This window comes from Protopterus annectens, chromosome 14.part0, assembly GCF_019279795.1.
Source record: "Protopterus annectens isolate FY-2018-M chromosome 14.part0, PAN1.0, whole genome shotgun sequence".
Lineage (NCBI taxonomy): Eukaryota > Metazoa > Chordata > Ceratodontiformes > Protopteridae > Protopterus > Protopterus annectens.
In genome coordinates, this window is record NC_056748.1 from 14,198,837 (window position 1) to 14,225,821 (window position 26,985).

The following is a 26,985-nucleotide window of genomic DNA, read 5'->3' on the forward strand; positions in this document are numbered from 1 at the left end:
ACTAGATCCATCAACACACAGGGCAAAAGTGATAACCATGAAGATACATTCATGGAAGGTGGATGCTCCTGCAAGTAGATCTATTGAGAATGTGAGCTGCAGGTAAGTAGGAGGAGTGTGATGTTTTTGTCATTGTGCTTTTGGCCTCCATTTCTTATGACTATCAAGTCTTCCCCTATTAATCATGAGCCCATTAATTTCCCTGTGCTGTGTTTCCCCTAGTACAGAGGTGAGAGCTGACTGGTGGAGGTCATCACTCAGGCAGTCATGGAGATGGTTTGTGCCCACTCTGACATCCCAGCAATGAGGTCATTTCTAATGAGGCTCTAATCTGAACCCTGTGGACTGCTGCGAGCACCTGCATTAACATGGATGTCTTGCAAACTCCGCTTGCGTATGCTTGTGTTCACCCACGTGCTTATGAAGGGGATCATTGCTGGCTTGGGATCATGAAACTGTTACCCTCTTTCCTGGTCTTTCTGATGTAATGCAAGCCAGTACCTGTATGGTGGCAGATCAACTGACCGAAACTACCACTCTCTTTCCCCAGGACTTGTGAGCTGGCATCTGCCACTCACTCCCACCGTACCCCACATGACTCTTCTAACTTCCAAGCCACTACTCAGTCCAAAGCTGTTTAGGTCACATGTAAGGTTTTATCCTTTTATGCTACATTGCCTGGTAAGGTCATTGTGATATGTGGCCATGACCAGGTCAGCAGCTCACTATGAAATGGTTCAGTGATCCTGGTCAGTGGAAAAAGTATGTTAAATATAAAAGAAAAAAGCAGTGCTGGTATATTTGTGGTCTTATAATTAACTTTTTTTTGTGCTGTGGATTTCGCAAGGAAATATTTAAAAGGTAACTAAGGTTTTTGTGTTGGATCTACACCGAACTGTCAGATATAGGATGACAAACCTTTGTACAATGGATAGGTGCAGGAGAGAAAATTCATATGAAGAAAACATTCAGATAAATCAAAGACAGAAATAAGGTAATAGCTGGTGACAAGCAGCAGAAAAGGCATAATGTGATAGTGACAGGCATAGATAAAGAAGAAGGGTGAAGACGCATTCTTTTAATGAAAGGGTCATAGATGCATGCAAAACAATCACTGTAAATTTGTAACAAAAAGAGAAGTAAGGCTGGAAATGACTGTATCTTTTGTGGAAAATAGGGACTGGGCCAGAATAGGTGGGCCTAGTTGATATTATCTGCTGTCTGTCTTTGTGTTTGCACTTGAAAGAATTAGATGTGTGCAGTCCATAGGAACTGAAGTGTCAAACACTATTCATGATAAAGAATGTTTTCTCTGTTAGTATATATCTCATACCCTGCTTTTGTGATCACAAAGTTGCACTGTAGCTATAAAAGTATATGCTGCCACCCCCAAAAAACAACTCAAGGCAGAGCCTGAATTTGTGCACAGAAAGCATCGTGATGACAAATAATCCAAGATATGTCCTTTCAGAAGATGAAAGTCAGAGCCATGTGAAATGTCAGATATGTCTTCATGACGCATGTTGTTTGTGAGCATTGTATACTCCATGTGATCACTGCTGACTGCAACTAACACTATCAAGACACAATGTAGAGACTTTATGTGCCTGTTTGAGAACTGATCTGCATTCTTAAGGAAAAATGTGAAATTTCACTGACATTTCATTGCATAACAATCCTCAATTCATTTTCTGTACTCTGCTTTCATGACTGTATGTGGATTTTAATTTAGAATGCCTATAAACATTGTAGGCTACACCAATTGCTACTTCTATTTTGGGACAACTTTCATAGGTTCATAGGTTCATAGGTTTATACTAGGCTATCTGCCCTAAGGCATTTATAAGCCTAGCCCAAATTAAAATACTGTGCCCATTAGTTTGTTGTGCCTCTGTCCAGCAGTGACACAGAGATGATTCCCGGGGTAAACCTACGATCTCCCATCCACAGGTCTAGATTTCTCTTGAACAGAGTCAGCGTGGTGCTCTGCCTCGCATGGACCGGGATTTTATTCCACAGCATAGGGAGTCTCTGAGTGATAAATCTATCCCTCCAGCACGTCCTATTTATATCCGTGCTAAGGTTTAAGTCGCTTGCTCTAGTGGTTTTGGTGGATTTGGATTTTTGAGGTGGAGCATGTCCATTAATTCCGGGTTGGACATGGCCTTGTATGTCAGGCACATGTCACCTCTGAGCAGACGGTATGCGACTGAATAGAGCTGGAGTTTCTTCAATCTGGCAGCATATGACAGATTTTGGAGTCCCTTTATCCTTTTGGTGAGGAACTTTTGGGGTCTCTCCAATTGCTGCAGATGTCGGGTGAGATACATCCCGAATGGGGCATTGTACTCGATCATTGGTCTGATAAGTGAAGAGTACAGGGAACAATGACCTCACTAGATCTGGATGTGAATCCCTTCATGATCAGGTGGGCAATGTAGAAGGTCTTTCTAACCACTTTAGCAATGTGAGTGTCAAAGAAAGGCCACTGTCAACCTGGGTCCCCAGGTCCCTGATAACCTCTTCTGTGCTTAGTGGATTGCCACCTATATGGTAGCTTGGGGTTACCTTGTTTTTCCCGAAGGGTATGACTATACATTTTTTGGCGTTTAACTTCAGGCCATGGCTCTGGCACCAGCTATCTGTTTCCGTGGTCCCTTCTGAAGGATATCCGTGTCCGATGCACTTTCCACTATGGCGCCCAGTTTGCAGTCATCTGCAAACTTTGTCAGCCAAAGTCCTCCCATGTTGGCCTGTACTTCTGAAGTAGATGCCAAACAATAGGGGGCCAAGGACCGAGCCCTGTGGGACACCACTTGTGACCGGCTTGGAGTCTGACACAGCGCCAGCAACTCTAACCCTGTGGGTTCTGTCCTTAAGCCAGTTTGCAACCCATCTTGTGACATATGGGTTTACATTTAAGCTGGTGTTTTTCTACAATACCCGAGTGGGGGTATTATTCCCAGCTTTTGCAAGGTCAAGGTAGGCTGTATGGACTGCCTTTCCCTCATCAATGGCCTTGGTGACTATTTCAAGAAGTGTCGACCAGTCAAAGGCATGATCTTCCCTTGACAAAGCCAAACTGGGTCGGGCCCAATATCTGCAAGTTTCCAATATCTTTGTTTATGAGCTCCATTATAATCCATACCATAACCTTGCACACTAGACTTGTTAAGCTAATGGGGCGGTAATTACCAGGGTCCGTGAAGCCACCTTTGTGGAGTGGGACCACAGTTGCCGTCACGCCACTCCTTGGGCACGTATCCTGTGGTAAGGCTGAGATTAAACAGCTGCCTTATGTGCGGGTTTAATTCCTCATTTAGCTCGTGGCCGCTCGTAGCACCAGGGACACCATCCGGTCCCATTGATGCTGTGGCAGCTTTCACCTGCATTTGAGATGTCCGGGAGGCTACACTGATAGTTATCTCTCCTTTAGGGTGAAGTTTGCACCGAACCTGTCTGCCAGTATGTTGGCAATGTCTGTGGGTTCAGTGATTTTGTATCATTTTGGACTAATTCTGAGCATATCTGTGAGTTTCCACCCAGGTTCCTAACATAGCTGAAAAAGGCCTTATGATTGTCCTTTGAATCCATGGCAATTTTTCTCTCAAAATTGGCCTTAGTTGATTTTATGAGTGCTCGTATTTTTTACTAATAATGATCAGGGTGACTTCCCTTTTATGGATTTTGTTCTATCATGTAATAGCTTTCTCCTCTTATTGTAAAGTTTGTTAATGGCTGGGGTCCACCAGACTGGACGTTTGCCCTTTGTGGAAAGAGTCTTGGTTTTATTTGGGATTGCCTGATCCATGCAGTCCTGGAGGTGTTCATGGAAGGCATTTGTAAGGGCTTCATCCGCAGCTTGGGTTGTGGTTTCCTCTGACTCAGGGGCCTTGAAGGATACCACACCAGTCTTGAGTAGTGTGAAGTTTGCTTTAGAGAAGTTCTTCACTATGGTCTTTTTGTTTGGGGTGGGGGGATGTGGATTTCCAGTGAGATTAGTTTATGATCAGATCTCACCAATGAGGGATATACTTCGGTGTGGAGCATTTTGTCCCCATGTTTGTGACAATGAGATCTAGTATATTTTCTCCTCTCGTGAACAGTGACTAGCTGTTCCATGGCATTTGAATTTATGAACTCCAGGAACCGTTGGGCTAGAAAGTTAGGGCTTGAGTAATGTTCCCAGTCTATATTCGGTAGTTGAAGTCACCCAATATGATGGTGTTTGGAGATACATTTATACCCTCCAGTGTCTTCAGGAAGGCTGTGTGGGGTTCCTGAGTTTGAGAGGGTGGCCTGTAGCATGCTACAATTTGTAGAGCAGTTTTGCCTATTGTTAGTTGCACCTGGATGGTTTCCGAGCTTCATCGTTGCCACCAACCTGGAGGTGTGAGTATCCTTTATGAATATGGATATACCCTCCTTTTGTGGAGTGGTCCGGGTTTTGGGGCGGGCATGATATGAGGTAAAACCTAATAGTGCCGGGTGCTCTCAGGAGCCTTAAACCAGGTTTCAGTTACAGCACAGACATCGATGTTCTCCATACTGAGAAGGGCCTCGAGTCGTCGAAGGCATTTTGAGATTTAGACTTCTGGCATTGAGCAGCATTACCCTCAATTTCTTCCCATTTTGTTTTCTAGGGTGGTAGGCTTAGAATTTGAGCCTTGCCTAAAAAGGCACTATGGGGGTGGCAAGAGCCTTAGCCAATATCCGAAATCAGGGGTGACAGGTGCAAGCCGCCCCTCATAAGCGTCCTTTGAAGCGTGGCTTGTCAAGCATGTCATCCCAGGCAGACAGACACTGGATCCCCTTTCAATGACACCAGACATTAAGCCAATTGTTAAAGCTGATCATCTTGTCTCTATATTGTGGCATCATTCTTGGTGAAGGAAGGATACTGCTCAGGGTTAGGGTCATACCTGCCTGGGCTACATAATCAGAGAGCTCCTCTATGTCTCTTTTCATGCAGACCAGGGAGGTATCGCTCAGGTCGTTCACACCAGCATGGACAATGACTGTGTCATATTTGTACTTGCTGTGGTGTGTTATGTGGCGGATTCTAGCGCCCGATAGGCAGCTTACTGTGACCCTCTCCTTGTTCAGCCTGGTGAGTGGGGCGTCAGTGTGTCTGACTATGGAGTCACCTATGACAAGTATGTTTGGTGTTGTATTTGGCCTTAAGGGCTGTGACTGCTTTTTTGTGGTTTATGTGTTGCTTGTGGGGTGTCTTGAGGTAGCAGTTGTTTGGGTGTCTGCTTTGGAGGCCTCTGCTGTTTAGGTAAATTTTACTCAGAGCCTCCGAGTATGTCTTTGTGTGTTTATGTGTTTGATTCAGTGGAGTGGTAGCATTATGTGAGGCTGGTTTTGTGGTGTGTGTAGTTGCCTTCTCCTCCTGTCTGGTCTTGCCAGTCCTGAGTTGAGAGAGCTCAGCCTCCAGTTTGGCTAAATAGCTGCATCTCAGTATTTGTGTTATGTGGGAGGAGGAGAGGGTTGTCTGTGTACATGAGGCAGTTATAACATTGCCTCAAGATTCCCAGATTCACCAGCTGGACCGAGAGGAGATTGACAACTGACCTTTGGACATGCTAGAATAATATTATTGAAAACAAGGGCCAGTGGGGAGTGAGGGTGTAGTGCTTTTAATTTTTAGTGCTGACTTATATAATTGCTTTAGTGAGCAAGTGCCAGGTAACTTGAGTGCAATGTGATACAAGTAACTAAATGCAAAACGACAAACAGTAACTTTCTTTCAAGTGAAACAAGGAAATAAGTACAGTAAGCAATGCAGATATCACTAGTGATCCACAGAAGCTGAGAAGTTAGTTATTAGTGAATTAGCTTCCAGGGAAATAACAAGCAAACAAACAACAAGTATATAAACAAAGCTAGATTCAGTAGGCCTGGATCTAGTCTATGCTAGAGCAAACAAGGTGAACCAATTTCAGTAAGATACAGTTCAAATATTCAGGCACTATAAACCTTTAACCAGAAAATTCCCAGCTCAGAAGGGCAGAGTCCAGCCTCTTCTCCCACAAGAGTGCAGACCACGAACCTTCTTAATGTAAAATAACTGGCCTGAAGCCCAAGTGCCTAAACCAGAACTAATACACTTGGACACTGGGCTCTCAATCAGCAGTTCCCAACTTAGAAGGATGAAAGCTACCTGTCCTGCCACCACAGTGCTTGCCACAAACCTTCCTAATGTAAAACAACTGGTCTGAAGCCCAAGTGCTTAATCCAAAAGACTTGAATGATAGCTACACTTTAATCAAGTTACAACCAAGCAGTAATAAATACTTAATCATCATTAAACTGTTAGCAGACCATATTTATAAGGCCCTGCTATATATGGCTGAACACATATAAATGCACACTGATTTCAGTAATGTCATTTCACAAAGTGTACTTCATGGGAAGACTTTACATAATGTTTTTAAAGTGGGAAAAAAATTGCCTCAGGAATGTCAACAGCTTCAGCAGTAAAACAGGACTATGACAGTAGGGAAAGGAAGTGACAGAGTAAATCTGAAATCATTTAACATTGTATATTTAGCAGGGTTGTGTTTAAGCAAGAAAACAGTATATAACAGTGCGTATTATAAATAAATGGACGCCCAGTACTTGCATGACATTTCTGGACCAGCGCCACATTCCAAAGTAAATTAGTCCCTGAGGACTACATCAACTATCACTTTTGTTTTGTACTTGCTAAAGCAAGGGCACCCTTTAAACCACATTATCCCTTACTAGTTTATGTGAAACAAGAATTTTGTCTCCACGTACTTTCTGTGTTTGAATACCCTCCTCCTGCTATTCAAAATGACACCGCTAAAAAAAGCACAGCCAGCGTATGATACAAGTAGTGTAACACATGTAAAGTGTTACACTGTGTATTGTTATGTTTGTAATGCTGATCTGTTTTCTTTTACTGAATCCACACAAGTGCTAAGTTCAAAATGTAGTGTGCTCACTTAGCATGTGAAAGAAGTCGAAGATGACGACACCTTTCTCTAGTAAAGGACTTGACACAGAATAATTGTATATCCAGTCATTCTTCCCACACAGACACCCCCTATATATGGGTTTTAGGAATGTTATAAACTACTAGAATGAATTTATTGTTACTTATTTTAAGTGAGTAAGCTCATCTAGACATAAGCAACTTCTTTTCAGGGGAGTACCTATGAGATTTAGTCTGGCTAAGTGACTTCCCCAAGTCACTTGTTATATAAGACAAGAGTGAAGGACTGAAACTCGAATCTACAATTTATAGCTTGTTAACACCTTGTAGCTGTCACTCCCTGTGTTACACTGCTAGACAGTTTAATATGCCTTTCCTTAGGAAGACGGGACGTGAAAAAATATATCTGTAGATTACAGGCTTCAGAAATGTTATGTGAAGACTGACTCAAAATTTGTAGCATTACAAGAGTTCTGTGAAAGCACAATTTTACTTCTATGTTTCTCACTTTACTTGACTGACAATAACCTTAAAAGGTGCTTGCAAACCTTGGAATAAAGAAACTCGCCAGCAAAAATAATGGAACTACTATCATTTATTTAGAGTATTTTGATAAATGAGTTGTCCATTATTGGGAACAACCCATTTACAGAAAAGAAGTAGGGAAAATTCCACTAACAATTCTACATATTTTTGTACATTTATTGTATTTACTTACTTATTTCAATTTATTAACTGGGTTGGTGGACTGGTCATATTACCCTTTTCGGCCACAACCTGGGGTCATACAAAAGTAAGGAAAACAGTGGCATATATACATTGCAAAAGCAAAGGAATGGCCATAACCTCAAGCAGTGGTGGCTCAAAGACTAGTACAAGGCATTCTCACATACATAATAGCAAAGTAATGTCTGTAAAGCCAAACAGCAGTTATACAAAGACAGATATATAGCTTTCTCACATATACGAAAGTGGCCATAACCATAGGCGCCAGAAGCTGTTAAAGACTGGGGGGCGGAGGGTGACAGGGGCACTTAGTGAACTAAAAAAAGGGTAATTGCTGAATAACTATTTGCTACCACAACATAGGTTCAGTTGGAGGACATTTTAAGCTTAGCCAATTCCCTTGTGGTGCTTGAATTAATATTTTCTGATTGGTCTTAGCTATCCCCATGGCTGATAATTGCATATTAGCCCTAGTGAGAACAACTGTGATCATACCATAGATAATTTGAGGGGGCCATGTAAGGGATGCAGCATTTAGAAACTGACTCTATCCATTAGTGGCATGAGGGGAAATCCTGGAGTACATTTTCTATTACTCATCCTTAGATCCAAGTTGCATTTGAATGTGGATGGATGAGCTTTGTTTTATTTGTATGGATAGTCTGTTCTGGAACAGTGGTAGCCTCTGTGATATATATCCATCTCTCCACAACATTCAGTTTAGATACCTGGACTTAGTATTTCTGATGCCATTTGACTCACTGATGTTCAGTAGGTCCATCTGCATTATGTCGGAGGATGCTTTGTATGCCAGACATGTCACCTCTAAGCACTCTGTAGGATACTGAGTATAGTAATAAATCTTTGAGGTGGTCCATGCAAGACCTATTGTTTAGGACTTGTATCCTTTTAGTAAGATATCTCTGAAGGTATTCCAATTGTTGCATGGGGCTGGACAGATACATGCCAAAGTGCCCATTATACAAAATGATTGACATAATGAGAGCTTTGTAAAGGGGGACAACAGCATCTCTAGATCTAGTCACAATCAATTTGTTTATGAGATGTGCAATATAGAAAGGCTTTCTTATGACTCTGGGCACATGTTGGTCAAAAGTTAGGTCACTGTACACACAAGTTCCCAAATGCCAAACAATTGGATCAGTTCTCAGAGGGCATTGTCATGATTTTGACACCAGTTATTATTTGGGACAAACCTTCCTGCATGATGGTTAAGTAATTTGGAGATTCAATGACTTCTCCTAGCTTGCAGTCATCTCAGACTTAGCTGGCCAAAGATCTTTGGTATTTCCTTTTACTTTTGAGATGTATATGCCAAACAGAAAAAGTCTTAGCACCGAACCCTGTGGTGACTGGTCTCTTCCCCTGTTTTGATCTCCTGCATCCTGTGAGCCAAGTTGGCAGTGCAGCTGTTTTACCTTCATCCATTGCTTTGGTAACAAGAGTAAAGTTTAAAATTTGCCCATGATTTTGAGCCTTTCACACATTCCTCTGGGCTGTTTTCAAACACATTTTTAGGGCCATGCATACATGTATGCATTCCTTTATTCACCTTCCTGATCATGTTAAATTATATTCCTTGTATAATACAGCACACTTGCTAGACTTGAGTTACAGTGCATTTTAAATTTATTGTTTAAACATTTTTCCAGTAGGCAATGAAACAAAAATACACTGACCAATAATGAAAAAAACCTGCCCTATTCAGAACATTTCCATGATAACAGTCTACTTCCACACACAACTGCATTTTAAATGTATTGTTTAAACATTTTTCCAGTAGGCAATGAAGCAAAATGCATGCACCAATAAAGACAAAACTGCCCTATTCAGAACACTTCCATGATAACGGTCTACTTCTACACACAATATATAAATACAGAATCACAGTAGTGTAAGCCATAGGCATGTTGCACACAAACTTATTTTCAATTGGTGGGGGGGGGGGCAGAAGGCCAAAAAACAGGAACACATTTTAAACATTGCTTGTATAATTTTGGAAAGTTGATTGCATAAAATGTTGTGTAACCACCATGCATTTCACTGCCAAGTCTTGAACCCAGAATCCTGTGCACTACAGTCAGAGCAACATACCACTAAGATAAATCAGCAGTTTCTTGAAAGACAGGAAGACAAACGTAAATGGCTATCATATCATTTAGTGAATTCAGTTCTCACTTCTTACCATAGCTCTCAACCTCTTAGCACAAAAATACAGAACAAAGCCAATAATGGGGGAATACACCCCCAAAACAGGGACACATTTCAAATACTGATTTTATAACCTTAGAAAATTGCTAGAATAAAAGGGTTTTTTTACCACTTCTGAAAACCAGAGGAACAGAACAAAAATGTGAGGCATAAATTCACAAGTGATGGTGGCTAGGGACTTTAGGCTTTTTTTACCTATACCCAAGGTACAGGGTTTGAGTCTGAGTACCTCTAGCCACCAGCTGTGTCCTGTCAGGGGCATTTACACACACACACCTAAAACCATCCGTTCCCACCTGGAAATATGTCCCCCCTCGCTCTATGTTTCCGGCGCTCATGCAAATTACTGAGGGTTGAAGTCTTCATATCCTTCAGAAAAAGCTTTGTCTAGATTGCCTGCATTAAGAGGTTGAGCGACTGTAGTAAAGTGTGTGTGTGTGTGTGTGTGTGTGTGTGTGTGTGTGTGTGTGTGTGTGTGTGTATGTGTGTGCATGCGTGAGCATGCCTCGGGGATGCATCCCAGGTCTCTCATCCGATATTAAATGCCCCCAACGATATGTAATTTATAAAGGGAACTACCTGTCAGATGTCTTTCATTTGATACTAGAGGCAGCCAAGGTTATTTATTAATGGGCTAGAAGGCGATGGCCCCACACATACTGCACAGGTTTCTCTAATTCTGCCTTTGAGATGTTACTTTTTAGATCCTTAACACCTTAAAAGTGATCAGAAATATAGCTCTCTCAATATCTGATCTCCAGAATTGGGAACAAATGCAGATATAATCAGGGATGATCAGGAATACATTTCAAAAGAAATTACTACAATTAAGTCGAAAAGTTAGCAGAATAAGATAAAACGAACCAGCATGTAGTTTTTGAAGTAAAAGAAGTATATAACTCTAATTGGTGCCACTATGTATTAAATGTAAACCACCACCATTTATCCCCAAATCACCACTTTTAGGGGGCTTATGAGGGACACAGCAAACAAAGCTTTGAGCAAAAATTGAGGTCGCCCCTGAAAATCAGAGACATTTGGGAAGTATGATTATAAAATACATCTTTGAGCCAGTTAGAGTTAGCAGTTCAATCAACCCATGAAATCCTGATGTATTGCAATATATCCAAAAGTTTGAGGTTGTTTTCTCCCTACAAACCAAACTGCACATTGTTACTTACATGTGGTTACAATACTAATACCTCAGTCACTCATAATGCACACATTTCTAGTTCCAGTAGATTTCCAAATGTAGCAATGTAACCCTGCTGCGATATTACCAAATAAAACATTCCAGTATAACAACGTATCCCTCCGTTACTGCCAAACAAAACAGTGTTTATTATCAAACAAAACAACTATATTAAAGATCCCCCCCCAACCAGCCGTGATACTTACTTACCTGACTTCACCAAGACGTTATCCTGCTGATAATCGCTTCAGTGCTGTATTTATGCATTTTTTTTCTTATGTCAAGTGAGCTGTCAAGAAACCACCCCTAGAGGCTGGACTGTAATCAAGGCATGCCATTCCAGGTAAAAAGCTTCAGGTCCCTAAAGGGGACAGAGAGGGGTGTGTCCTGAGGGGGTGCATGCCTCTCAACTGGCCAGAATTTAGCAAAATGTCCAGATTTCTGTCTCATACATTTGGACTGTGTCTTATAAAATGTTTTTCTGGCAAATCGTTCAGGATCTAAGTCATATTTTAGTTTTATCCTTCAAATATACTCTCTAATGTAAAGCCCCTGATTTGAGGCCCTTTGTCAACCTATTAGTTTTGGTTTTGCCCAGAGCTGTTGCGCTAACACTTTGAGTGGTATGGCAGATGTCACTATTACACCTATACTACTGCTAATAATAATAATATAAAATACTGCTAGAGATGCACATGTTATAGTCTTGCGTTCTGCCCCCTCCCCTTAACATTTTCACAAAGCGGCTTGGAGAACGCAGAATACACTGCTGATTAGTTTGTCTTATTTTCTGAAGTAGAGTGAGTGCAGTACGGGTACTCTCTCCCTGGCACTCAGTGTAAAGAGTTTCTAATTCATACCAAGCATGAATAATTAATCAATAAGGTTCTCTTGTATGACCAACTGTAGAAATAATTAAAAGTACCATCATATTTTACATCGTAATTTTAATTGTTAGACATTTTTGAGTTTGCAAACATACTAATACGGTTTCCCATGTTTATTTTATTTTTGAAGATCTGAGTCGAGAAGTACAACATATTTCTTTTCCATTGAATAGTCACCATAGCAGAAGCATGACAGTTCAGTTCATGTCATGTCGTTTAGAACACTATGTTTTTACATCTCTGTACATTCGCTCTCACTCTCAGACACAGACACACACACACACACACACACACACACACACACACACACACACACACACACACACACACACACACACACACACACACACACACTCCTGGCAGCAGCTAAATAAGAGCGGACTCACTCTGATATAATATACGTCTCCCAGGTGAAAATAAAATCCTGGCAGCAGCTAAAACCATCCGTTCCCACCCGGAAATATGTGTGACGTCACGTCAGCTAAAGCACGAAAATAATTCAAATGGGACAGTTGAGAGGTATGGATGATCTGCAAAAGTGGGGGGGCTCCCCTCCCCCCTCGCTTTATGGTTCCAGCGCCCATGGCCATAGCCAGAGACGCCATACAAAGATGTATAGAAGTCATTATCAAAAGACAGATGCACAGTATTAACATGTACACACCAACCTTAAAAGGAAAGCAAGTCAAGGACTTTTACTTTTTTTAAATTCTATACATTTATTTATTTACATTTGTTTACCGGGAAAGTCCAACTGGGCCAGAAGCCTGTTTTCAGCAGAGGGCCAGGGAGAAAAGTTCCACAGAAATATAAGTAAAATACAATAATTAGATAGTACAACAGTATACATACAGTAGGATGCAGAATACACATCATGCAGTTAGTCTATGCAAAGAGTATTCAATACAGTTTTCTAGTCAATACAGATTCAAAAAAAACACACAAGCATTTCAGTAAAGATCACTGGGAGAATAATAACATTAGTACTGTGTACATATTAACTAATAGTTATGAACAAATGAGATGTCCTTTATATATATTTTTTATGACTAGTAATAACACAGAAGAAAGGAGAGGGTCGGCCGTTGTGGTGCAGCAGTTAACATTGTCGTCTCACAGCAAGAGGTTTTCTGGTTTGACTCTCAGCTGGAACGCCTTCTGTGCGGAGTCTTCATGTCCTCTCTGCAGTTGAGTGAACTTTAAAGACATGCAGGTAGGTGCATGAGTGTGTGTGCCTGTCTTCTGTGAAGGTTGGGCACTGGGCTGGCAATTCAACACTGTAAAAATCCACTTCCAATCAATAGCGGACCAGTGATCCACTGTGGCGACCCCTAACTGGGGAAAAGCCGAAAGTCTTTTTAGTAAAACAGAGGAGAGGGAGAAAATGAGGTAAGGAGTGGACAGTATGATGAGAGACATTACCTCTAATGAAATAAACCAACAGATATATTTTTCTGGTAATGATGGAGTAAGCTGTGTACATTTGCTGATGTCATCAATTTAGATAAAAGGAATATTATTACTTCATGCAAAGATTTATTGATATTTGCTGATATTAATACATACAAATTGATGATCCAGGTAATTGTATATATCAAATAATAATACAACAAAGAACTTTTAAAGCACGTAAACGAGCGTACCAGAAATTGATGGAGTATTATATTTATTGCATTTATTGTGAAAATCTCTTCCCCTCACCCACTCCCACTTAAATCTGTGTATTTACGTGTTTATTTATTTTACCTTTTTCTTTATTTCAATAGGTGTATAGCTTGTTTTCTTGGAAGGCAAGTTGATGTTAATAGAAAATGGGAGAAATTAGATTAGGACATCAATGAAATTCCTCTTTTATTTGTTGAAAAGTACTGTGGGCTCTTTAACATCTAGCTAGGCTACCGTCAACACAGGCGGATGGGGGGACCTCAGATTAATGTCTCATCTGAAAGATGGTTCCATCTGTTGAGATAACCAGGCACAATTATTTCTATTCACAGATACGTTTGGAGTGCTGTTTGAGTAAACTGACATGTTCATGTTTGCTTCTCAATAATCTAGCCTGTAGGTTGCAGTGTGTATCGTGTGCTGTCCATTTAAGATGTTTCTCCTGAGTTTTGCAGCTGTGGAGTTAGCATAGTTAAGTAAAGAGAAAAACCCTGTGCATCTTATTGGTGTGGTAAACATCTTAACCATTAGACCAAACCCCAACACCATGAAAAATTATCGCGAATCAAACCCTGTACCCTTGAATACAGTCTTAAACCACTGCACCAGTTGCACCTGCTAGCCACATCCCTTCACTTAGCTGGGGTTGTGATTGCTTATTCTGTTACCCTGCACATAAACCGATCTTTGGCAAAAGGAGCAGTGAGTACGAATATCTGTATTAGCAATATCTCTTCAAAAGGTGAATCCTGCCTATTGTGTATGAAATTATGCAGAAGTTTCTTCAAAGAGCCCAATAAAATTCATAGATGCAAATAAGGAATAATACTGTAGTTTGCAGAACATTGTACTGTATGTACCGCAACTTTACGACTAGATATGTAACTTCACTGCCCCTATTAAATTAAATGCATTGAATAAGGCACATGTTATTGGTACAATGTTTATAGAATTATCTAAAGCCATTAATTTGATGAGTTGCTCTCATCTAATTAAAAAGCTGTATTACAGACTGAATGTCGATTGTTTATGAGCTGTCCGACTGGTCCATGTTAGAGTCTCACAGCTTCCTCTGCCTTTATCTTTGTCTCTCTCTTGCACTCTCTTTCTCTCTTTATATAAATATATATTTTCACACTCAAACACACACACACACACACACACACACACACACACACACACACACACACACACACACGTGCCTTCTGTATTTGCTAAATGTGTGACTTTATATGGATTCATATCTTCATGCCCCTTCTGAGAATCTGAGAAAGGATGTTTTTGCCAAGCTGTCTGTTACCATACAGGAACTAACAAGCAGATGGTACTGCTGTAGTTAAGTCAGCAGGTACCTTGCTTGAACCCAAATCTTCTTCCTCATGTACAGGGGCCTGTTGTTTGTAATCCTTCCCCAACTACTACTTCTGCTTGGGTCAAGCGTAAATGATCAGAATCCTGCCTTGTGCTATCAGCATCCTAATCATACTCTATTTGGGGAATGCAGGGATCCAGAGAATGTCAAAGTGACTCATATAAGCAAAGGAGGTGCACAACAGTTTAATCCCAGTTTTGTCCCTTAATTTCTTGCACTGAGGATGAAAAAAGAATTAAAGAAATTTTATGTTGTTTCAGTAGCAGAAAACATAAAGGACTCATACCAGCTTAAAATCTTAAGTAATTGTAAAACCTATGTTAGGCCAATAAAAAGTATTACATCACATTTGTGTTTGGGTGTCTTTGTATTTTTTGAACTGAGGATAGAATTTTTCATATGTGCATTTGGTATAGAGCATGCATTTTAGTGCCACAAACCCCTTTCATTCATTAATTTGAAAGAACTTCTAAATTCCCTTGAAAATGAGAGACAAGAGGACCCCCAACTCATTACATGTAGAAAATATTTGCCAGAGGGGTTGTTCACTCTGCTTTCAGCCACTAACCTTCTCCTCGTCTCTCTTTGAGGTAATGGCAGGTGGCACAACAAAGTTTCTCAAACGTGATAGCTAAGATATGAGTGGTGATACAAGCAATCTTAAAAATCTGCTTTATTGGCCTGTGCCATCAAGCCATCATTCCTGCTAAAATATTACCATGCACTTTTAGATCAGCAAACTACCATTCGTATGTTACATTCCATCATATTATTTTGTCAGTGTGGTGCCATTACAAAGACAGCTTTTCCAAGTGAAGTGTCGATTTCCTGTTTTGTTCAGTGACTCAGTTAAACTTTTAATTTTACCTCTCCCGCTAGATATCCTATATCATACCATATATCTTTTTTTTTTTTTTTTTTAATTTCCTCTCTTCTCTGATGCAAGTTAAGGGCTGTTGTCAGGTGTAGCTGTCTCTTTAAGACAGCTCTGTGTATCTCAATTTTTGCTATTTGCATAGCAGTAGAATATCGATAGCCTATCCCTGCAATCAGATCCAACGGCCTGAGCAGCTGCTGCTGTACTGATCCTGCACCTTCTGAATGAGTAATGGCATTTCTGACGCCTGCATCGCAGATAAAACATTATTGTGGTTTGTTGTCAGAAGAGGAAGCACCTCTCATCAGCCTGCCTGTTTGGATTTTCACTGATTGCCCTGGTCCCTTTCATCTGGCTTCCTACAGTTTCTGTTATCCGTTTAACTATTCTGCAGTGAACTCTTTTAAGAGAATTTGCATCGTAAGAAGCAAACAACACTGTTCTAAGACACTACGCTGAAACATTACTTTCTGGACACCTGTGGAGAGAGCCTTCTGACTAAAGTGATATTTGTTACTCCCTGCTACAGGAAAAGGCAACTTCTAGTCCTGTTTTTGCCGTGGAACAGTTGTCATACCAAGTGTTTACTGTCTCTTATCAGGCTTACAGTTATCCCATTTGCCATGAAGCATGGAATGGACATTAGTGGTTCTACACAAGCAGGCAGCAGTACTCAAACAGGGACTACTAATACCTCAGACTCCAGCCTTATTGGACCTTCTCAGCTTCCAAAAAAGTAAGCCCACTATGCATTTAGTTACTGCTTTGAAAATGGTCTGTTACTATATGTAGAAAGCTTGACAGCATGTCTGATGAATTCCAGAGGACAGCATGGCCACAGTGTGGTGTCCATTCAGAAATTTCAGCTCACTTTTTGTGAGTCAGTATTGGTTTAATTAAGGGCAATGTTTACAGATTGTTTTTATATGCTTCCAGCTTAGTAATAGTGCTAACAATTCAATTAATTATGTTACAGTGAAATGAGATGCCTGTGTTCCCTTGCTGCTCAAAATAATTTAATTTCAGTGTATACAGTCTGCACTCATGCAGAACATTAATGAAACCACAGATGTTTCCAGCAGTTGGAAGAAAATGACACCCTAGTTGTTACTGTGAGTTTATATAAAACATCAAATGGCAATAGTTACCTTATAACGATAGTCTTCTATGTAAATCATTCAGAGGCTCACAAATTACTTTAACTTCCTAATAAAGCCATCAAAATGAATTACTTCCACACTTGCAAGATCATTTTGCTGGCCTGGCACATCTGTAAGTACTTTTTTGTATATATGTGCACATGGCGTATGGGGATGGGAGAGTACATATCTTGCCTAAAATGCCTAGAATATTTCATGGGAGTTTATCACCAGTTATCCAAATCATCATTTTATATGTATTTTCATTGTCTGATTGAGTACTGCATTTAAGTAAGGTTATATATGAACATGCTTTCCATTAATTGCATAGTAGTAGTTATAAAAATATGATACTCAATCTGGGGTTCTTTTAATTTTATGTTAAGAACTTCAATAGTGTTATATGTTTTTTTTTCACAGTGGCTGTCACTACTTATCACCACTACTGATATTTCATATTTTGCTGCTGTAGCTATTATATCTAGATTGTTCCACACATAGTCCCCTTCAAAATCCCTTAGAATATTATATTAAGTATAAAAATACACTCTTTTTTTGAGGCTGAGTGCAGACACCTTTCATCCCAGAGCAGTATAATAATAACAAAGCTTTTTAACAGTTTAACAGCTGATTTTTTATAAATGTCCTTGTCAAATTATGAAGTATTTATTTCTGAAAAGTGAAAAAACAATAATAAAAAAAGAAAATGTATCCTGAGGAGGAAAAGCAGTTCAGAAAAAATAATGATTGGGCAACACACTAAATGAAGCCATCAATGTACAACTGCTATCAGAATATTTTTTTCTTTACATTAACTTTTCACATTTATTTTTTTCAACTAGCCGCCAAGTTCCTTTAAAATTACTTCTTAATTATCGCAGTACAAATACAACTACTCAAGAACAATAACAGAACAATATGTATATATATATATCATTATGAAATCATAACTTACAAATGCTTCAAATGACATTGTCTTGTTAAGATGCATGATATTTTTATAGGTACAGCTTTGGCATTGTGTTTTTCATATGTTGTAACAGTGAAAATTATATATAAAATTACGCTTTTTCATACAGTTGTCAGTTGCACAGCAAAGATTTTTCTGAGTCTGAAGTCTCACTATTTGTTCATTTTCCAATATCCACTTTATCCATTTCAAGGCTGTGGGGTAACCAGAGCCTATGCCAACAATAAAAGGACATAGGGCATAGACACACACACACACACACACACACACACACACACACACACACACACACACACACACACACACACACACACACACAGACACAACCCTATATGCACATGTATAGCAATTCAGTCAATCTGTTGTCATATTTTTGGGATATGTGAATGGACCAAAGCTCCTTGTGAAACCCCAAGTGGAAAGAGGAGGAACATGTAGATTGCACAGACTCCGCACATATGGCATCTCATACAGGAACTGAACTGGAGAATCAAGTGTTGTGAGGCAGAGATGCTGACCACTGAGTCACGGAGCCACTGTGCCACTGAACCACTGTGCTAACTTTTGAAATCTTACCAATAGTCTAAAATGCAACAAAATGTTAATATTTAAGCATTAGGCCAGTCCTGGGGGAAATGCTAAACAGGTATGAAATCTTAAGCTCTTAAGCTATATGCTGTTTGTCCAAACACCATTAGGGAAACCACTGACAAAATAAAGTATTTTATTTAGTGCAGTAAAACATCTTATTGTATATGTAAAAGGTTTGTCCCGCAGCTAAATGGAATGGTGTGTCTTACTTTGTGAGACTTGAATGCAAACAATCCACTGTTATATAACATACTCACGTTGACCTTTAAATATGCAGGCCATGTTTAGTGGCATTGTCTGTAGTTTATGAACAAACTATGAAATATGAATCTATATATATACAACTAGATACCACTCATTAAAATAATGAAAATGACTTTAAATGGAGTAATCTGCACAATGTTCTTATAAACACAATAATTCTGTATATTCTGATTTTACTTTCCGTACTTCTTTTTAGATTAAATTGAAGAAAGCTAACAGTGTCCATTTACTAATGCAAGACTTTTCTTTTTGATATATTGATAAATATACTTAAAAAAGGATCGAGAGATAGCTAAGAAAGAAGGGATGAGGAATAGAGAAAGATCAATAGACAGACCATCAGGAACAAGTTCAGATGCTGTACATGTCATATTTGTGTGATTTTCTATTACTTGCAAGTGTGCCTCGTTTCATACTGTGCTGTTTCATAACATATTGTTCCACATTAATGCTGTGATTAGAAAAAAGATTGAAAATCTATGTGGTGACAGATTTCTTGGTCAAGAAAACATTGATCAGGACACAATCAATGCACTCTAGGATTTAGAACAGAATGTTTCATTGCATTTTATATTTGAATTCTACACATTAAACAGGGCAGTAGGTAAACACTTACCATGCATTACATGTTATGCACTTCTTAAAAATGACTTGACTTAGTATTATTAGAATTTAAACTAAAAAAAAAAAAAACTTGGTGTATTTACTATGCTTTATGCTTATATAGTTTCCTAAACTGTTGCTCTTTTCAAAGTGCTTTGTCTTGCAGTATAGGAGGTATACTGTCCAGAAACATTCATCCTCGGGAGTGGGTGTGGGATTTAACTTGTGCTAAGGGTCCTACATTAAGAAAGTTGGTGTAAAAGATGGTACACAGTTCCAGAAATCCAGGTTACACTTCTGATATTTAAGTTTTATTAAACACATTTTAGAGAGAAATTTACTTTAGTTTACTATTAACTCTTCTTCTTTACATTTGTTTAATTTCAATTTCATCATTCTGTTTTTTTAGTTTTAATAGGTGGTCTTGGAGTATTGATTTCATAACAGTTATTGCACGTTTCTTCTAAGCCATGCATTAATCACTTAGTTCTGCTTTCTGTTGTTGTTTGTCTTTTTGTCTTTTCCCAGTTATAGTTCTGCTTTCTGTAACTACACATAATTATTTATTGTTATTTTGATTGCAACTTTTTATATGTCTGTTTTATTTTGTGATTATGATTGATTTTTAATCTTTGATGTTATTGATTTTAGTTAAAAAAATCATATTTCTGCATGGTCTGTTTAGTTTGAGAATATGTAGTGTAAAATTTTAAATAAATCTTTGTACAGTGTTTAGCATTTAATTGACTTGACTACTACTTTCCAGTAGTCATCTAAAATGGAGAGACCAAGAGAGACTAAAATGGATGAAGGAAATAAATGAAATGCTACTGGAATTGTGGTTATGGAAACTTAAATATAGATGTTTTATACCCACATCTCAGAAAACATGAAAGTGTGCAGACCATATCAAGACAATAGCATATTTTACCTACAACACAAATACCACCAAATAACATTTTTTAATCCACCATGTAACTTTTAAACTTTTAATGAAATAAGGAGATGGTCGATTGAACTATTTATTTATCTAGGGATAGGAAGAAAGGAAGGCGAGGAAAAAAGAGTGAGTGACAGATAGACAAGGAGCCAAAGTTACCAAATCTGTCTGCTCTACAGAAAAACACCTTTCCTCCTGGTCTTAGTGTTGGAAAAAGCTTGGGGTAACGCTGAAGTGAAAGAGGTGGTGGTGGTTGGGGGCATGAAGTTTCCTGGAAGGTGAAAGGCACTAGCAGAATATAGATTAATCTGCAGATGATTAATATTCTTGGTGGTCTGGGTTCAGATCCCAGGGGAACAGCTGTTTTCTCCCCATGCTTGAACACACTGTATAGATCCAACAGCCTCATGTGGCTGTGATCAGCAGGACATAGATGAGGAAAATGTCTGGTGGTCTTTTCATAGTATAAGTTATGGAAGAAGAGCTCCAGAGGTCTTGCAGGCCTGCATATTTGCTGACAGATGTGCAGGCTGTGGTTTTACTTTTTGCAGTAGGCATTGGTGGTTCCTACAAAGTACCTGATTGTGTTGATGACATAGCAGAGCTGCATAGCCGGTGGAGGGGGGCTGTCTTTCTGCCGAGATGTTAAACTTAGGTGCCACATGCATACTGTGGTTATAATTTATGTTTCTATAAATGATTTGCTGACTCTTATTTACCACATTTGCCCTAGCTGATAACATTTCCACACCAGAACACTTTTAAGGACACACTTGGGGACCTGTAAATCTACCTGGGCAATCGCAACACAAATCAATAGCTTATTAAATAGATAGACATTTGCACAAAGGAGTGTGGAATGTCAGGAAGGCATGGAATTGAATCACTATTTGGAGGTGAATGAATAAAGTAGGATTACTGATTGTAATATTAGAGAGATAGCAGAAAGGAAGCCAGTCAGTGAGAGCAATGACTGTATTAAATATAGTTTGTAGTAAGCTAACAGAAGGTAAAACAGAGTTAGAAATATCATATCAGTATAATAACAAAGTCATTTTGTATGTTCAGTGAGTAAAATAAAGTCAAATAAAGACTTCTGTCTGACAGTGTCCTGCTTGATGTGTATTTAAATGCAATTAAGGGCTTAACTGGAGAACCAAACTATGAAGAACCTATCTTCTTCTTCTTTCGGCTTTTCCCGGTTAGGGATAACCACAGCGGAACTCCAGTCCGCTAATGATTGGCAGTAGATTTTTACGGTGCCAGCCCGACACCCAACCTTCAATGAAGGCACACCCATTCACACATGTCTTTCGAATGCCACTCGACCGCGGGGTGGACATGCAGACTCCATACAGAAGGCGATCCAGCTGAGAATCGAATGGGAGAACCTCTTGCTGTGAGGCGACAACGCTACCACTGCACCACCACCGCGGCTACTAAAAAACCTATAAAAACACAACAGCAGTTTTCTTTCATTATTTTAATCCCTTGATGGCTACAAGGCAGATGCATTGGCAGTGTTTTTCTTACCATTTAAGTAGGAAGTGTATCTTGTTTTGTTCTTTTCGCTGACATATATAGACATCTTTTATATTTGGTGTTTTCTTGTTTCTTGGAGTGCTCTTACTCTTATCATACCTCTTAACTGTCCAGATTTTTGCATCATATTTTTGGTCTGTACCTCATAACATTTTTTTTTCTGACAAATCATTAAGGACTGTGTCTGCAGTCAGTAAATAATGATAGGAATTTGAGTTTTAGACTTCATATCCTTCAGAAAATGCATGCTAACACATAACCTGTTACCCTTGCAACTTTCTAAGTCTATAAGAGCAATATATAACATCTATCCCTATTTTTGGGTGTTCCCCATCATTTTTTGGGATTTGTACAGATTTTTTTGCAATAAGAGGCTGAGAGGTATGACTCTGATAGAACAAAGATGGCCATTTACCAGTGGGCATAATACAGTGATTGTGATCTGCAGTCAGGTGTGAGAGAGCACAGTTTTTGTCACAGTATAGAAGGGACATTTATTGGCTGTACCTTTCTGTGTGGCACACAACAGAAAACAGCAAATAGAATCAATTACTGTAAGACTGGTTGTTTTTCTTTATGGGAACACAGACTTTTAAAATAATTTATATTTTTCAACATTTTATTTAAATTCTTTGGGTTTGTTAACCAGGGTAGAGTACTTCCTTGTGGACCTTTTTTCAGGCTCAGCTCAACAGCACTGTCTGGTTAAGTGACTTGTTCAGTCACAACAGTAGGCAGATGGAAGATAATGGAATCAAACTCTGGACCACAGGGAGCATCTCATTAACAGATCATTGCCTTAATCCATTGTATTATGCTCTTTAATGGCAGTGCTGTAGTTTTCATTTGTTTTGTTTGAAAAGAAAAGTCTTTTGAGGTTTCATTAGCTTAGATTCCTTGTTAGCACTTTTTATTTATTTATTTGTTAACTGGTTGGGGACCGGCCACAAGGTCATTTTTAGCCACAACCTGGGTTCACTTGTGAATGATACAAGTAAAATAGCTGATAAAAATAAACGACTAAAATGGAAACTGTTTTGCACCTAATTACTTTACAGAAACAGTCATTTTCTAGCCCCAGCAATTAGTTCATCAGATCTTTATGTAACAATGAATAATAATTGTAGTGGTCTGGGACTAAGACATGAAGGGTAGGGAAAAGCAGCATTAGCACTGGAGTTAAATAATTACAAATGGCAAGATTATTTTACGGCTGACAGACAAATCAGCTGATAACATGACGCGATTTATACTTTTTGGAGACAGCTTGCTTTTTCTTCATTATTCTGACTGAAAGAAACATAAGACAGTTACAAGAAAACTGAGTGCATCAAATACCAAGCCATACTTGGTAAATATGCTATTAGGAGTAAAGGCATACAATTGTACTCCACATCTTAGTATCATGAGCAGTTTTTGCAGGGAAGGATGTAGAAGTAAGTGCCAATGAATGCTACTTCTGCATTTGAACGTATGATTCAGCTGTAGGTCCAGTGACAGTCCCATTTAAATGTATTTCAGTTACAGGTGTTGGTCTTGGTTCAGAAAAATGTGTTTAATTCAATTTTAGGTGATACTTAGCGATGTTTCTGTTATACACATGTTACTAGTGCGTATATAACATATGCATAATTAAATCATATTTACCACTACCAGTCTGAGTTCTTGTGTAATTATTTCCTGAGGCTACTCTGAGTGCAGTTAATGTCTTCTTGAATTTGCCGTTACATGCTCTGTTAAGGTTTGTTACAATAACAGCTTTGACAAATTGAAAATTGATTAGTTCGGTTATAGATGTAAGACCTGAATTACATTTTTAGAATCGCTTAGTCTATTTTTACCACTCCACCGTTCAGTAATTTAATTCAGAAATGTTTTTTCAAGTTTGTTGTTGGTACTGGTTTCCATTCTGTTTAATGTTGTTAAAAGGTGCCACTGAGTTTTGTTTAATTCTGATATATGCGCCATTCTGAGTTTTGGCTGTTTCTTATAGTTGCCTGTCTGAATGAGGTTCAGATTTTTATAGGTCCCAGTATGACTTCGTTTTAAGCTATTTACAGCTAAATGTCTGTGTTAGGCTTTATTCATTTTTAGGTGTTGGTCGTAAGATCGGACATTCTGACATGTGCAGTTTTCTTTTTTACTCTCCGTTAATTGACAAGGAGCAAACAAATAAGAATACATGATTTAGCGACATAAAGAATGAAACTTTGTAAGATGAACTTGTGGCAGTTAAACTGAATTATGCTGAATGTGTGCATTTCATAGTTTCCTGCCATAACTGCTTGGGTATAATTTCAGTTGTTTTGTTACATGTATCAGACAGTTTAGCTACATCTATGCATCAGAGTGCAGGTTAGTTTAATTACAGAAACCTGGATGAAGGTAGCTTATTTTGTTACGTGTGTCTGTCTGCTTTCTGACTTACCAGTTTATTTATGTGCCTGTGTTCAGTCTGAATTACTTACATGTGCCACTTTGAGTTTACATGCACTGAAGTTTAATTTCTGTATATGTTTTTTAAATGTTCTGTTATACTTGTATATCCACACACATACACACACACATATGTGACTACGACTGAATGTAACTATGCTGCATTACGTGTTCAGGGATGAAGTTGATTCTGGATGACGTCAGTTACTTGAAGTGGTATTTTATGACATTTTTCAACTGGACTAGTGGAAAACAACATGGGGAATAAAGACTGGATCTGTGTCGCACATGTGTATACACAGAAACACTAGCAAACACACATGCAATTGTTATGTTTATATGCGTTTTGTGTGTGGAAATGTTTGGAAGATGAATGGAAATGATAATATGAGAGCAATAGTTGGGTGAGACCCCCACAACCAGAAAGTGAAGGGTAAGGGGAAGTTTGTACTCTGAAGGCAAGCTCAGACCAAGATGATGGTAAAGAAAGAAACAGCAACATAAAAACCCTTCAGAGTTCTCAAAAAGGACTTAACTTACCAGAACCCCAAAATCAAGAGCAGATACTAAAATGGTTGTACCAAGATAAAGCACAGTGAGTAGCAGTTTGTGTATTTCTGCATGCAGACTCATGTGCATGTTTGTGTGTGTGAATTTGTTTGACAGAGTGGGTAAAATTTATTCAAAAGTGCACCGACAAAACACCAAAAAGGAAATAAGTGCTTGCATAATGAAAGCACATCCAGTTTTCATACATATCTGCATAGCAGTTGCATTAATATGGAAAGGAAAAAAATATATATATCTTTTGCAAGGTTAGACTGTTTGGCAGTTTAGTGCAGGGAATTAAGGCTATGAGTTGCTAATGAGTTTCATCTTGTAGTCCTGGGTTTGAGTCCCTCAGTCTTCATTTGCCTACTGTTTGACTGTCAATAAGTCATTTAATATGTGCTGTTAGGTCAGCCCTGAAAATAGGCACATATACCTAATGGACTTTATGTGGTTAACAAATGTATTAAAATAATATAACAAAATGAAGTCCAGGTTACTATTTGGTATTTAAAAGAGCTAATTTGCTCTGTGGTTGGCAACAATCATGAGTAGCTATATATTTTTCTAAACTGTGTATGTCAGTCCTGGCATTTGCCTCTGGTGCTGGGAGAATTTTTATGTAATATGGTTATTTTGAGGTTAGTGTTGCTATTACAGTATTTATTTTAATTATATCATATTCTTTTAAATACTAGCAGTTTTGTTGTCATTATTTTTTGGCATGTGATTATGGTACCTTTTAGTTAGAGTCCCTTATAGTTTAAATTACTGTCATTGACCTTTGGGAGCAGAGAAGTTGTATAATACATTATTGTAAGTTTTTATTTTATTTAATTAGATTTGTTATTTGAGCTGCAATGCTGATCCAGATAGATAATTTTCAGGTCAGCCCACTATTGCGAAAAAAAAAAATCAATAAAAAGACAAGGGTTTACATGACAGACATCCTAACAAATAAAACAGAAAATATATAAATTGTAATTCATTAGGATAATAATGCAGATTATTGTATAATGTAGCATTTATTTTTATGATGTTACTGGTCACACACATGGACTATGGAGGCAAACGCAGATGACATTTCTTTTAGTACTCAGTACCAATACTTCATTTTCATCACTATTAATGTTATTTTTTATGTATGTCCTCATCAACTGGCTGGGGACAGTTGTTTATTTTTATTTATATTTTCTTTATTCTTGAGTATAGCCACTTTTTATGTTCAGAATTACTTGTATAGCTAGAATTTCTAAAGGGTGATATTTCTTAGCTGATTTTACATGAGGCCCTTTGGCTACAGCGTACAATATTCTAAATTGTCTTGAAATTGTACTTTTTACAATCTTGAGATTTTCGTTCACCCTGCCAGAAATTGTTTTAAGTTTCTGGATCACTAACTTTGAAGATTGTCTCTCTTGGCTCTTGTCTATAATAATCTGAAGAAGTCATTTGTTTTGGAAGATTTAAGGCTAAGAAGCAGTTGTAAAGATCTTTTTATTTAAAGTGGGTTTGGGAATTTTTATGCTTTCTTCTTTTCAGTACCTTTTTGTATTAAAAGTTGTGTTTTTTCCCATTTCCTTCTGTCTTTGATTATCTTTTTTTATTATTTTGTTTAAGCATTTTAGGATAGATTGCGTTTATTTTAGTGTAACAGTTTTTGGAATATAATACTGTCTTGTCTTTAGTGTGGCCACTGTTTTACTTTAAATGATTACAGAGAAAACAATCTGCTTTCAGTAATGTATTTCTTATGTGCTTGCATTGCACCAAAGGCACATTTCTTGTAGTCAGATTGGTTGTCACCTTTTCATTTCAATCAATATTTACATTTCCTCTCTTAATAATTTACTATGTTCTGCAAGTATTAGATGGGTATTTTATTCTGTCACTTATACGTATGAAACCTTTTATATGTTTCATGTTATGTTTACAAAATGAGTGAAAAAGATGTACTGAAATGTAACATGGCTGCCTGCTATTTTAGTATTGTTATGCCTTTTAAAGGGGCTAGTGAGTCTGTTAAAAGTATGTTA

The 26,985-nt window shown here is 38.4% G+C and overlaps 1 protein-coding gene across 2 annotated transcripts in view; it reads left to right on the plus strand.

Moving 5' to 3' along the window:
- The first annotated feature begins 16,120 nt into the window (after window positions 1–16,120).
- RBM20 (RNA binding motif protein 20) overlaps window positions 16,121–26,985 on the plus strand; it is a 1,470,922-nt gene continuing 1,460,057 nt past the window's right edge. For both annotated transcript variants that reach the window (XM_044055714.1, XM_044055715.1), the window contains exon 1: window positions 16,121–16,651. In XM_044055714.1, the coding sequence (XP_043911649.1) occupies window positions 16,539–16,651 (113 nt within the window). In that variant the 5' untranslated portion in view covers window positions 16,121–16,538. The remainder of the gene's footprint in view (window positions 16,652–26,985) is intronic.